General features: G+C 38.6%; 1 protein-coding gene across 1 annotated transcript in view; it reads right to left on the bottom strand.

Moving 5' to 3' along the window:
* CDK8 (cyclin-dependent kinase 8) overlaps positions 1–15,077 on the bottom strand; it is a 50,022-nt gene that overhangs the window by 27,739 nt on the left and 7,206 nt on the right. The window contains exons 2-3 of the mRNA XM_010019849.1: positions 12,261–12,371; positions 9,286–9,426 (exon numbers count right to left, since the gene is read on the bottom strand). Coding sequence (XP_010018151.1) covers positions 9,286–9,426; positions 12,261–12,371 — 252 coding nt within the window. The remainder of the gene's footprint in view (positions 1–9,285; positions 9,427–12,260; positions 12,372–15,077) is intronic.

Genomic DNA, 15,077 nt, shown 5'->3' on the forward strand with positions numbered 1-15,077 from the left:
TATATTGACATGAAATGTGATATTGCGTTTTTAAGCAATATGAGGATCAAAAACATCCCCCCAAAACCACTTTTCCATATTAAACCACACTATTCTTCATTCTACGTATTCTTACTAAAACATTCATCACATAAATCCTTGACATTTTCTGGTTAAAACACGATGGTACTTAGGCAACACCTATGTATTTATCCAAACACTTTTTAGATGACCTGTATAATTTTCCTACAAAAAACCCCAACGCCCCTCCCCCAAACAAACAAAAAAACCCCACACCAACCCCCCCCAAAAAAAAACAAAACAAAAAACCAACCAACCAACAAAACCAAACCCTCAATTATTTAACTTCCTGCTTTATTTTCCTCCTGCCCCGAATTAAATCAGTCCTACTACAGATTCTCCATACCTTCACTCAGAGATCCTGCAGAAAAGAGACATTATATACGATTTTAATGGGTAGACATTTCTCCTATCTAAAACTCTAAAGTACCTCCATGTTTTCAGCTTAAAAGTCAGTATGCATGTATTTCTGGTGCTGTTATTAAATGTATGTTCCACCAGACAAAGGCAAACCTCTTACAAGCCACTACAGTAACATTAATTCTGATGAAAGGCACTTAAAAGGTTTGTCTTGGTTTGATACCCTGCAAGGTAAAGACATAAATGGTTAAAGATGTAAAGATCAGACTTGAAACATCCTATCTAGCGCTGAAGAGCATTAAGGGGAAGGAGCAGAGACAAAACAAAAGTAGTACTCCTCACACCACCATTTAAAACCATACCAAGAAAACCCACAAGTTACTTTCAGTCTCCTATTTGCAGTTCCCCTTTTGCAACAGTTCTTTGCTACCTGTTAATAGGTCTGAGATCATGAGCTAAAAATTATTTGATTTGCAATGATATAGAAATGCCAGGAAAAACACTCCTCTTGCATTGCTTGTGTCTGACACTTCTACAGCAGATCAGCGAAAAACATCTCACTAAAATACTGATAATCATGTAATGTAACTTCATGTCTCCAAATAGTCATCTCTGTTGTACTCATCTGTCCCAAAGACGTCTGGTGGTTAAATAAGCAGCCTTACTTTTTCCATTTCTTTTCTGCACCTCGTACTACTTAGATGTAAAGGTTCTCTTTGCCTACTGAACTCCAAATTCAGAAACTTTACCTGCATTTCCTCTAAGCAATAAGAGTCAAAGAATAAGTCTGCTTAGGTTTGGTCACATTATTGGCTAGATAAAATAACAAAGATCTGCTAATAATATATTCATTGCTCCACTTTGATCTTCCATTTATACTTCAGACAAAGATTGTATTTGTTGTTGTTTCAGAACAAGGTAGGTTTATGAATAGACCAAAACTCTGTTGCCAGTATTGCCAGTTGTAAAAGACAAGGCTGTGGGACTCAGTTTCGTTTTTTTTTCACCTCAAGAGGATTAACTATTTTAAGAATTATTTATGGAAAAGAAATACTGAGCTAAGAACCGAGAAGTTATTGATAATTCCAACAAATAAAACAAGACTGTACACCAGGCAAACATAGTCAGACCTTCTGGAAAACACCTGAAAGTGATTATGAAAAGCTAAAAAATAGACTTCTCTTTATGATACTCAAATAAGGTTGGATCTGACAATCAAGTAAATGGGGCTTTGAATAAAAGCAATAGTCTAATAGAGGTGGATTTTGAAAACTTTCTTGAAATTGTCAGACTTCTGACCTTCCCTTGCACTCCATTTTCATTTGAATCAAGTTAATAAATGAGTTTTTCCACTTACAATCAAAATATTGGAGAAAAGTATTTGGAGAAAATTAGCTCCAGAAAGTTCCCCTCTTAAGCACTTCATCTTTTTATAAATAGGAATCTATTGTGTGGTAAAAGATCATCAAGAACTTCAGGATTGGTTTCCCATTTTTGCTAAACACTGGTTGCTTAGATAAAAATTACTTTCAGGTGTATGTGTTGATTTGAGGTATTATAATAAATCTTGGAGTTTTACTCCATCCTTTCACAATCCTTACTCAAAAGTTCTTAAATGGCCTTATACTTGATCTGACATCAAAGATGATCAACCTGTGGAAAACTATGAAATACCATATTCATATTCAAAAATTGTTTGAATGGAGGTGGCCTAGGAATTAAAAGAGATCTGTTCACTATGTTTAAAGACGGCCAATTTGCAAAATCCCCAGGAAGCCCTGCAACAAAGACCCAAATATAACTGGAGTAGTAGACTGAATTTTGTATTTTCATTTATCTTTTCCATTTGATTTCAGTGATTTAACACAAAAGGAATAGTATGCCAGTGAAGAGTAGAAGACATAGGGCTAATCCAAAAAAGGTCTAAAAATATGTATCTCCTTAACACTTTAATTCTATAGAATTGACAAATTTTTTTCATCTCTCAAGAGCAGGATATCTCCTTCTAGAGGTACTGCGGTTACAGAAGTGTTTCATACTCAAAGTTGGTGACAATTTGATGATCCAGTAGAAATATATATTTTATGACCAAATAGCTTCCATAAAACTTTTGGGAATATACATCATCTTTTTGCCTCAAGAAAAGTAAATGGCACCATGTCCTCCCTCTCATCACGCTGCAGTCAAGATACATCACAAAAACATCCTCCTTCACTGCAAAGGTTTTGTATTTCACTTCTTTCTTCACATTATTCCTTTTCCATATGAGGTATTTGATCTTTCGTATTCTTACTCACACCTGCTCCCACTTCCCCTATACCACAGCTTCTATTCTATTGATTCGTCATGATTTTAGATGTTGAAAAAGTAGTAATTAAATTTTTTGAGACAGATCAAATGAAATCAAAGATATAACACATCCACAGAATGGCTGAGGTTGGAAGGCAACTCTGGAAATCATCTGCCAATTGCTGAGGGTCTGTCCTGTCCCATTGTCCAGGTTATTAATGATGATGTTAAATACCACTGAACCCAGTATCAGTCTGCACAATGCTCCACTAGTGACTGGCATCCAGCTCGATGTCCAGATGGACTAGCATCCACCTTGGCGGCAATGACCACAACCCTTTAAGCCCATCGACTCAGCCAATTTTCAGTCCACCTCACCATGCACTTCGAGAGTCTGTTCTTTCTTTGTCTACAATGATATTATGGGATGCAGTGTTGAAAGCCTTACTAAAGTAAGCAACATCTACTGTTTTTCTCCCACCCATCGAGATAGTCATTAAAGACTTCCAGGTTGGCCAAGCATGATTTGCCCTTTGTAAATCCATGCTGACTACTCCAAATCAATCACCTTTCTCTTTCAAATATTGGGAAATGGCTTCCAGGATCCAGTGACCAAGGCGAGAGTGACTGGCATATAATTTTCCAGATCCTCCTTCTTGCTCTTCTTGAAGATTGGAGTGATAATTTGCTTTTTTCCCCTCAGGAACCACCCCTGATTACTATGACCTTTCAAAGAGAGTGGCCTCACAATGATTTGTTTATATGATTTTATGGTGAATTTAAAGATCTCCAAGCATTACACCTAATTTTCCAACTGGAAGGCTGGCAGTACTGCAGCAATATATTCTGCACTTCTAACTTCACATCTGCATTTTTACAAACCTGACAGACAACGAAGAGCTTGACCTACCAGGCGTTTGCCAACAATGATGTCCAAGAAGAAAGCCAAATGGCTTCTCATTTTCACAGCAATTCTTAAAATAAATAAATAAATAAATGGGATCACTTTGATTAGTTACTGGTTTGAAAGTTTCATCTAAGACAAATAAAATGCTCAGAACAGTGGGCAGAGAGTAGTCATGCTCCCTGTAAATACGAGAATTAAGAAACACCAGATAATGTTATTTTAACTATAGAATATTCTGGATTACAGTAAATTACAACTCCCAGGGAAGCATGTTAGTACAGCATATGCAAGAAAACAAGGTTCTGCCAGACACATTGTTCTGTTGTGAACTCATGAAAGCACATGCTTACATAATGACAAACACTTTGGAAACAGAAATTTTGGGAAATGCAACAGGTGACAACCAAAACTGTGATTGGGTTTGGGTTGGGTTGTTTGTTTCTTCCTCCTTTTAAAGCAAATCATCTGCAACTCATTACAACACCTTTTGGGAAATAATGCCTATTATCCATTTATATACCTAAATAGGGTACAAGACCACCCTGCTTTTAAAAGCTGTGAACTTCTTTATAGTAGGAAACGCTGTGTACATTACTATTTGTTTTTAAGCATTTAGGTGCATTCCTTCAGATGACCAGTTTTGTAAGCATATCGTGGTTTAAACCCAGCCGGCAACTTGGAACCATGCAGCTGCTCGCTCACTCCCTCCTCCTCTTCCTTCCTCCCCCCGCTCCCGGAGGGATGGGGAGGAGAATCGAAGGAATGTAACTCCCACGGGTTGAGATAACAGCTCTCCAGTAACTAAGGTGTAATACAAACCACTACTGCTACCAATAATAATGATAAGAGGAATAACAAGGGAAAAGGACACAACCGCTCACCACCCGCCGACCGATACCCAGCCCGACCCGAGCAGCGATCTGGGCCTTCCGGGTAACTCCCCCCAGTTTATATACTGGGCATGACGTGCTGTGGTATGGAATACCCCTTTGGCCAGTTTGGGTCAGGTGTCCTGCCTCTGCTTCCTCCTGGCTTCCCCTCCTCTCTGGCAAAGCATGAGACTGAGAAAGTCCTTGGTCAGAGTAAACATTACTTAGCAACAACTAAAAACATCGGTGTTATCAGCATTGTTCCCAGACTGAAAGTCAAAACCACAGCACTGCACCAGCTACTAAGAAGGAGAAAAAATGACTGCTGTAGCTGAACCCAGGACAAAGCACTACAGCAGGACTGAAGGGCATTGCTATATTTCTGAAGTAATCTTGGAATATTGATGAGATGCATCGTTGGATTCAAGAGCTCTAATGTGGAAAACAGTAAACTGGCAGGGTAAAAGTTCCATATATTTAACTTTGCCTAAAGCGTATACTTAAGTGATTCACAGCCAGAGCCTGGAAAGTCATTGATGTCTACAAAAACAAACTCTGGCAGTGGGTCTCCTCATTTATTGTTGAAAGAAAATCTTTAATGTTCTTAGTAATCCCAAAGCTGGCAGCAGGTACCCTTGGGAAGAGGTCCCAGGAAGCTACATTCCAACTGTATTAAACTTGTCTGCCTGAAAGCTTGTTAAAAAACAGTGCTCATCCTGCACATTAGGAACACATTAAACAGGCTGCAGTATCCTGTGCTAGCGCTAGTTTGCAAATATCCACATCCACAGTGACACAGTCCCAGACTAACTAGGACGTGGATGTTACTGACAAAGGCTAAGAGACATCATTCCTTTTGCAAGAGATAGGAGATGAGGAAGCAGGAGCCCAGCACTGTGTTATCCACTTCCATACCTGGCTTGCCAAGTGGCAATTCATCTCTTGAGCACCCACTCACACCACACCATACACAAAGAAATAAGCCAGGGAATTTAGTCTGAAAATCTGGGAACAAAAAAAAAAAAAACCCACAAAACCCCCAAAACATTCCATCACAGTATTTCAGTTGGGTTTTTTGTTTGGGGGTGATTTGGGGACCACTTTCAGGGGTGGTGGTATGTTATCAAGCACTGTTGCCCCACATGAGCATTTTAAATCTTTTCAGTGCAAAATCTATTATTAATTTAAACTATAATTAATTGCAGACTAATCTTACTGTCACCACACAAAACCAGTGGAGGGGTGCTGATCTCTTGGCTGAGACTGGATCCTGACTGTGTGGACAGGACCACTACAAACTAACATCAAAGAAAGATGCACTTTTAAATACTAACAGGCATGACACAAATGTTGCTGTGCCATGCAAAGAGACCTCTATTTTAGGCCCATTACTTGAAGAAATCTTCCAAGCACGCTGCCAAGTACATCCTCTCTCTTCTCTTGCTCTTGAGGTTGCAGAATGATGAAAACAGATCTATAGCCACTCTTCTGCATATGCTTATTTTTGGTGTGGAATAAGAACTTTGAGTAAAGGAAGATGCCCAATAGCTGGATATCATAAACAGGAAAAAATACTAGAAAAAGTAGTCAGCAAAACACAGTATGTTTGAAGCATGCTTGATAACTAAATTCAAAATATTACTAAAACTATAATTGATGCACTTTGTGGTAATTACATGAAGTGTTATTTCCTTCCTGCTACAGTCAGAGCATGAATAAACAATCTGCTCTCAATCGCTCTCAGTCACGAAATTTAAGAAAGCTGAAGCATATGCAAGTCAAATAAGAAATTTTAAAGGACTGACACTCATTTCTTAAGAATTTTACTGTTATGTTTCAAAGCCTTATGGAGAAGCTAACTACTTGAGCACAGCGGTATTCAGACAACAAATACAATCGACATCTCCCTTGCTCTGATGGAAATGGTGAATTGGCTTTCATGTAAGCAGTGAAAGAGCTAAAAACCAGCAAAGAGAGCCAACTATTTAAATAGTTAAGTTATTGCTAAGATGTGTATGCATTTCCTTTGTAAACGACAAACCATGACTATACAAACCTCAACAATTATCCTCTTCCTATGGTTTTTACTGTTTCATATAGAATATCTATATGAAATTCTAGATTTCATATAGAATATCTTTTTTTAAGAATCTTACAGGAATTAAGATTCCTCAATTCTACCATTATGAAGACAAATTTCAGTCTAAGTTAATGATTTTATTAGCCATTAAGTTTTACTGCCTAAACCAGGCAACAAATGAGTTACTTTATGCCATATTTTGTTTCCAATTACACAAGTCAAGAACTCCAAAACACTGGCTACCTAAAAGCTGCCTTCATTAAGACAGCTTAAAAAAGAACAAAACCCCCAAACCAGAAAATCGCACTTCGATGAAAGATAATTACTTTCCCAAGAGATGAGCTTTCATACCCTTTAAACAAATCCTCATCCTAAGAGAGACATAGCAAAGAACAGATTTTTTTCTGCCAAAGTACTGTTCTTCAGCTTCCCACCACCCCAAACACCACCACTCTTATAATAGCTTGTGTATGAGACGAAAGTAAGAATGTTACTTGAGCAACAATGTGGGTGTATCTGTACACATCTAAATCTAGAGAAACGTAAAACATTTAGCAACACTCATCATTTCAAAGGTAGGAGAAACATCAAATTTGTCCAGCTACTCAGTCAAGAGTAAAAAATTAATTATTTAACACCAATGTTCCTGGAATAGAAACCCACATATAAGAACAAGCATTAACATCAGTTATTTTGCTTTGGATCAGACTATATGTGCCGCTGAAGTCCCGAATCTCAAGCTTAACTTCACACCAGTATGCCCCTATCTTGCTAGGCCAAAACACTACATAAAATCCCTTCTGTTACTCAGTCTATTCCCTGATGAAAGGAAGAAAATACCTGACAGATAAAATTCTGACTTTTCTCCTGCATGAAACACTTGTCTCCTAAATTCAGCTCAAACTGAACGGTTTCAGAATAACAAACCCAAAGGTTTCCATGGACAAGGCAGCACAGGCAGCTTCGGCATAGGTTTTATGCGAGTCTCACCAACATGGCTTGACAAGGTTCCAGTGGGAAGACCTCTCAGTCTCTGCCTCAAGCTTTTGGTCTCTTCCTTAGATTATCAAAAGATAGCCAATTGTGATGGTGGTTTTCCTGCTGGAAGAACACTTCAAGCTGGACTGAGACCACCAACTCATTTCACTTAGGTCAGAAAATGAGATGGTAATAGTTTTTTTTGCAGTTGCCAACTTGAACTGTACTTGAGCTACAGACGTAGATGTGAAAGGCTCTGTAATAGATTACCAATCTCCTGAGCCATCCAGTTAACAACCTGCATGGTTTTCTTTTTAAACTCAGTTATGCTTAGGTTCATAAATTTTCTGAAACTGTAGAAAGTAAAACATCAGAACAATTAAGATTCTTGATCACAGGTCACTTGCTTTCTGTGTGCCTCTTAATACACCAAAGAGCACTACTGCAGACAGAACATTAAAATAAGATTACATTTTGGTTTAAAATAAAGTGTGCCTAAGTAGTAACAAGCACTATGTATCTCTACATTATGTTTTGCTCCACTATTTTGTGAGTCTTGACAAAGCCACCACAATCTTTCTGACTTTTCCCTTCAGTACTGCGGCTTCTTTTCCATTTCTAAGACCAGGAGCAAATTAGAAATAATATCTATAGAATGATTTTTAATAATGCAAAGCTTCCTTGCATTTCAGTTCTGAAAACATTATTTATCAAAGTTAAATCTTTTCCCCATGAGTTTAAACAGACACTGGCACAAAAATAGAAGACAAATAACTAGCCATTTCCTGTATTTCCAGAAACACTATTAAAGCTATTTCAAAGACAAAAAGTGACTCTGGAAGAGTAATAAGGAAGTCAGACTTATTGCACTAAGCACAGAATAACACTGGTAATACTGACTCATTGGAAAGGTCAAACTAAAGATACTCTCATGCACTAATGAAGTCTCAGTAATTAGAAGCATCATACATAGATAATACTTTGATAGTTTTTCTTCCCCCCAATTTACTTCTAAGAATAAAAGCTACAGACAACTGAGTTGGAAAAACTACCCAACCTTAAGACAGACAGAACCAGCCCAGCCAGCCATGGGCATATTTCAAAAGCAAATATATAAGAATTGATGAGATTCACCAATTTAAAACACATAATGGAATTTGCTGGTTAAAAACCACCCAGATTCAAAACGTTTTGTTTATACTGTAGTTTGGATAAACATCAGTTCATTTGCAGAACACTTCAAATGTTGGCATGGCTGTATTTCTGATCGATTATACGTATTAGGGGAAGATAAGGGCCTCAAAAGTCACTTTGTATATAAAACTGATTATTTTAGGGAGTTTTTATTTTTTGAACAGTTCTTAGAGCCAATCATCCTCTCCCCGCCTACACACATGCTGTATTTAGTTATTTATCTTGCCTGCAGTGATACTACCAAAGGCATTTTCTGTACCTCAACTCGCCTCTTACTTAAATGAACACTTTTAAAGTAGTTTCTTTAGAAAATCAAAAATGGAAACCAGCCATCTGATATACTTTGCTGTCATAAGCATATCAGATTATAGCCAGCTTCTAAAATTCACTCTACTAATCAAGGCTGACTGCAGCATAAAAATATCTATTTATTAACACATGCCCTTAGCAAAAGGTGGTTTTTTCCCCCATAAGTTTTTCATTTAAAAAAAAACATCCTTGCCCTCAATCATCATCCCAGTGCTAAAACCCATTGCGGATCCACTTACCAAATCCCTGTGTAACACCCAGTTAGCATGCAGGTAGTGAATACCATCTAGGATCTGATATAACAGTGACTTCACCATTCCCCGAGGTAACTGAACTGGTTTCTTGTTTGCTTTAGAAGCCCTGTGAAACTTGATTATATGCTGTAAAGGGGAAAAAGAAATCAAAATAAAAAAGCATAATGTTACCTACAGCATTACACAAAAAGACTGACAGCAATTCCTTACACAGACTTCTTAGCTTTTTTCCAACCTTTCATCATTCATTTTCAAAACTAGAAACTTGTACTTTTAGTACTAGAAAATTAATACTATATGAGGTAAAGTGATAACTGTCTGAAGGAAAACTCTCAAATGAAATCAGTTGTTGCTGTGGTTTAATCCTGGCAAGCAGCTAAGCCCCACACAGCCACTTGCTCACTCTCCCAGCTGGATAAGGAATACAAAACTAACACAACTGCCTCAGCAAACTCCCTTGCAGATCACTGACTTCAGAGGGTTTTGGGGGTATTTTTGTTCAGGGTTTTTTTTTTGTTAAAATAGGCTTCTATTTTCTATATCACAGGAGAGAATTAAGAGTGCATTACCCTATCTCCTTTATTATCTTAATTTTAGATTTTCTCATACAGCAATGATGGCACTGTAATATTCAACACAAAATGCAAGGCAAATTCTTGCAAACTGTATTGGGAGTTTTAAACATTTTAATTAGAGGCCCAGATTTACATCTTCTTTAATTACTACACCCTTAAAGCACAGTAATCTAAAAACAGAAGCTGTTGACTGAGCAAAGTTATAAATCTGTCTACCTTAAAGTCAGCCACCAAGCCAAACACAGAAAATACCTTTAGCAATTTTAAGTGTATACACAGGCAATAATGTCTAGCAACAATGAGAAGTCCAAAAGGTATGTTGTCTTAGCAATTGAGTCCCAGGTGCCACTAACTTCAATAGCATAGGGCGTGCCAGGGTCATGACAACCATTTCCATGTTTGTCTCCTTTTAAGAGAGAGGTCATTTCTAGAACAAATTTTTTCACGCATTCACACTTATTTTCTGTACTGGCTTGCAGTTGTGTGATCATAAGAACAGCCCTGACGTTGTCCATCCAAAAACTGGCACCAAACTTCTATCACATGTTCCTCCTACATTCCTGAACTTTCATATTCCAGACGCCAAGGAAGCACCCGACTACTCAAACTCCTTTGGGAAACTGCCTTTCCTCTCTTTCTGCAGCCCAGCTCCATACAGCCTGCCCTCCATTGCTTCAGGTATAGAGCTTGGCTTTCCTGGGAGAAAAAGGCACATCCCTGCCCTGCCAAAGGTAAAAATGGAGCTGCATAGAAGAGAGAAACACATTGATGAAAAGGTGACAGTCTCTGCTGAGTTAGCCAAGCACCTCGTGCACGAGCATCCCTCAGCTTGAGCCACAAGTTTCGCCTCCCACTTCCACTGAGTCCAAAGCAAAAGTTGCTTTTCATGCAGTGGCCAAAGAGAAGTGAATCTTCACAGACAAAGACAGATGACTCTCCTGGACTTGTTTAGTCTCACTCCAACACACTCTGTGCCCTTTTCACTAGTCTTGCTTGAGACTTGCTGTGCTAGATATGCTCAGGACTGGAGGACTTAGTCCATAGCTGGCCCTCTGGGCCACAGCCAGCAGAGTCACTGCAGCTATGTCTCTTGCATCCAGGTACAGTGAACAACCAGGAGCTGGTATGGCCAGGGAGTTCTGGAGTTCAGACAGGTATGTGCATGTAAACATAATGCTCAAAATTGAGGGTCATTCCTAAATTACTAATGTACAAGCCAGTGTTTCATTAACAGAAGTGCTGCTGCAGTGATCCAGAAATGCATAAATACAAACAAGGACAGGTCACTACTAGTCACTATCATCGAAACAAATACTAAACCTTGCAGCATATTTTGAAACAGAAAACCTCCAACAAACTTGGATATTCCTAAACTTCTGGAGGTTAACATATGATAAATATGGAGCAGCACTTAAAAAAACCAAAAAAACCCCCAACAAACAAAAAAAACAAGAAAACAACAAGTAAGAATGTGCTTGTTCTTTTTTCCAGGTAAAAAAACCCCAAACCTTTACTCCATTTTGTCAGTATTTTGGTTTTGCTTTTGTTGTTTTGTACACCATTAAAATGGCTCAACATTTCAACATTAGAATGTCTCTACTCAGTAACATGAGTTTTCTTGATCTCTTTTAAGGTTCCATTATGACAGCAATGCTCAGAATGCATGTAAGATTTATTCTGAAGACCACATACCTTTTTTCAGGGAAGTCAAGGTTGCATGATATTTTGGAATCTTTACAATGCCACTTTAAATATTCCAAATGGATGCTGAGCTTACAAATATTAAATTAATAGAAGAAAGAGGTATGCATCTTAAAACAAATTTGCTTGGCCTCCAACGCATTTATATTTTAAAGCTGCGTTTTGTAATTAGGAATAAACAGCCTTCCTCCCAAATATATGAAATTTCAGCAGATGAGTAAAAACTCTTCTGCTGAACCATACGAATTAAATTTCCATTATATACAGTGGCATTACTCTCACTTACCTCCATTCATGGATGACATGTAATGTAACTAAAACTCTGAACTGCTGCATTCAGTCAATAATTCTGTCATTTTTCAAAGAGAATCCACCTGTACAATCAATTACCTTTTCCTGCACCCTACTTAAGCTGTAATGGAAGGCTATATCTGCATTTATTTCACTAGATTTCTAGCTACTGAGAGCTGAATACAGATTTTTATCTTCCTAAAGAGGTCACAGATTAACTGTGCAGTGTGTTTACCCAACATTTTCCATTGCTTTTCCTTTAGTACTGAAAAAGTTTCCAACAAACAGGGAGTAAGAGGTTAGACTATTTTTAAACCAATGTGTTTTCCCTGACCTTGTCCCTTTTCTGCAGCTAAAACTTTAAGCCTGGTACCTATAAACAATTCACCTTACCCAGAGGTCATGCTCAGCGTAGTCAAAGAGAAGCCACACTTTCCTGTCAGCATGAGAAAGAAACACCTTTTGCAGAGAAATGACATTTGGATGCTTGAGCTCCCGCAGCAACTGCAAAATAAAGAAAGTCCACAACAGTTATATCCATACATCCAGAACTGTGAAAAGGGGTGGAAAGATGAATACTTTAAGAAAAAAAAATAATATTTGCTACATACTCTACAATATCAACAATAAAAGTTGAAATCTGCAAGTCACAGAAAACAGCACATACTTTTTTAATGAAAGAACCAGTCATTAGTTTGAAACTGAAGCTGAAAGCAGGTCATAACCCCCTTCGGGCATTCACTTCCTAAACACTTCATAAAAGTTGAAGTCTGTGTAGACCTCGCTATTATCCAGGATATCACGGAGACTCTGCAAACAGCCAGCTGTGGCATCTGTCCCTTCCCATAGGCTATAATCTTTGATAGAACCATTCGGGGTATCCAGTTTTCTCCCGACTCCCAATTATCTGGAAACCCTGCATTTTGGTGGCAGTCATTCAAGGCTGAATGGGGAGACTCATTTAGAGCCTATCAATGCAGCCAGCTAAATGAATATATGGTTACTAAGATGGAGTGAGCTGATCTACAAGGTCACCACCACCTTCAGAAGGTCCAACTCCTCCCACAACGTTTATTACACCAGTTACAGCACTCAGAAGCCATCCACAAAACAGCTCCCAGTTCAAGAAAAAAACTAACCCAGACACAAAAAGGCAGTAATTTTCTGCTGAGTTCCTAAGCTGAAATGGCCCATGGCACTAACAGCAGACCTAGCACTAGCAAAGGGACACAGCTAGGAGCCATTAAGCCAGCTCAGCTGCTTTAGAAACTGTAGCTTTAACTGTCACCAAAAGGAAAACATAACCGAGACAAAGCACAAAACCTGAATTCAGGCATCAACAGTCTATTTGAGGTCTACTGGTCATGTTGCAATTACACTGTACTCACACAATTGCTAAGAAACAAACAAAAACTTTATTTTAGCTAACTATTGTCCAGCATGGCTACCCAAGACTAGGTGAATTCTTGCCTGCTCAGCCCACCAGACATTACAACATTTTTAATGAAAGGAATGGCTTTTAAAAGCCAAGAACAATTTGGACTATTTGAATACAGAATAGAAAATTAACATTTCTGAGACTGTCCATTTTCAATAAAATATAATTTTCCTGCTACATAATAGAAGAAACAAGAAAATTAATTCCTTTCTACTGATACCTTTGTCACATGTGGTAATGTTTTAGCTGCTACTGAGGCAGTAAAATGGGAGTGGGTATCTGCATATGGTTATTTCCTTCTTTTCTATTTCATTTAAGACAGACTCCCATCCCTACCCACTGACCAGAGTCTTCATTGTGGCGTTTTTTGAGCAAAAAGATCTACAGCCGACAGAGCTTTTATGTCAAGTATGAGATCAAACAGAGAGGCAGAGGGTTGAGGAGACAACGCAGCATTACAAATCAACGCAGAAGCTAACAGTTTCAGTATGTTAAACCTCTTAATCTCGATTTGTAAAAGCATTACATAGAAGAATTTTCAGGCAGGATCTGCAAGCAGCAGTGTGGAATTCTGTAAATGCCTACAATTCCTACAAAGCATGAGATCAGTATGGATAAAAAAACCCACAAGAAATGTTTATTTGCAATTTTTTAATCAATTGCAAGTGGTAGGTTGACCCCAGCCTGCAGCAAAACCCCACATGGCCACTTGCTCACCCCCTCAAACAATGGGAGAGAAAGAAGAACAAGCAAGAAAATTTGTGGGTGAGGATAGACAGTTAAATTCTTCTTTCCTCCACTTATTAAAGAAAAAAAGATGCCCAGCCAGCTCTGAGCAAAGGCTACCTCCCAAAAGGGAGGATGCTCAGCAATAGCCAAAATACTGGTAGGTTATCAACAGTGTTTTAGTCCCAGATCCAAAGCACTGCACCACACAGGCTGCTACTGAGAAGATTAACTGCATCCCTGCCAGGCCCTGTACAGCATCAAAGACCATCAGTGGGAGTCAGCCTTTTAATAGCAAATGAGGCTACAGGGTTTAAGGATAGACTGTGCCAGTCCTTACCATGAAGGACACTGCTGAATGAGTAAATTCACAGCTTTAATTTAAGCTAAACAATTTGATGAATTGACAGTCCCCAGAAGATCACACGACACTCCAGGAACCGTGTGTCCATACCAAAGTTTTATCTGATTGCCTGTGGTCTGATGACACTTGTATCAACACCACGGGCATTTCCAGCAAGCTCACTCTCCATGAAGCGGGTCTCTCCAGGTCACAGGCCACATGCCTTTCCTACCAGATGACTGACTCGTGCCCAGCAGCTGACAGAGTTCACTGAGGACAAAGTAGACTACAACAAACATGGTTTGACTGTCCGTACAATGCCCGCTAATGATAAAGGCCTTTTTTTTTGTCTAGTGACTCTGATATCTAATTGCTTCTGTCTATCCTAGTCCGGTTACATGAACACAGAGATAAGGTAGACAAAAACTATGCATTTGGCTCTCAGTAAATTACCTTCCTTTCATTTGCATATCATAGGATGGTTCAAATCCATCTCTACAACTAGAAAGCCTTCCCTTAAATTAGTTGGTCTGGGTGCCCCTTGTGAAGAAGGAAGATTCCATTTACCTTCAAAAAAAAAAAAAAAAAAAAAAGAAATTGGCCAATGATGAGGATGCTGATAGATCTGGTCTGACTTAAGTGTTATGACCCGATGCTGTCCCTGGCTGGTCTTGCCCTTGCTTTCATAAATATTGTTTAAGAC

This window comes from Nestor notabilis, unplaced genomic scaffold, assembly GCF_000696875.1.
Source record: "Nestor notabilis isolate BGI_N333 unplaced genomic scaffold, ASM69687v1 scaffold3308, whole genome shotgun sequence".
NCBI lineage: Eukaryota > Metazoa > Chordata > Aves > Psittaciformes > Psittacidae > Nestor > Nestor notabilis.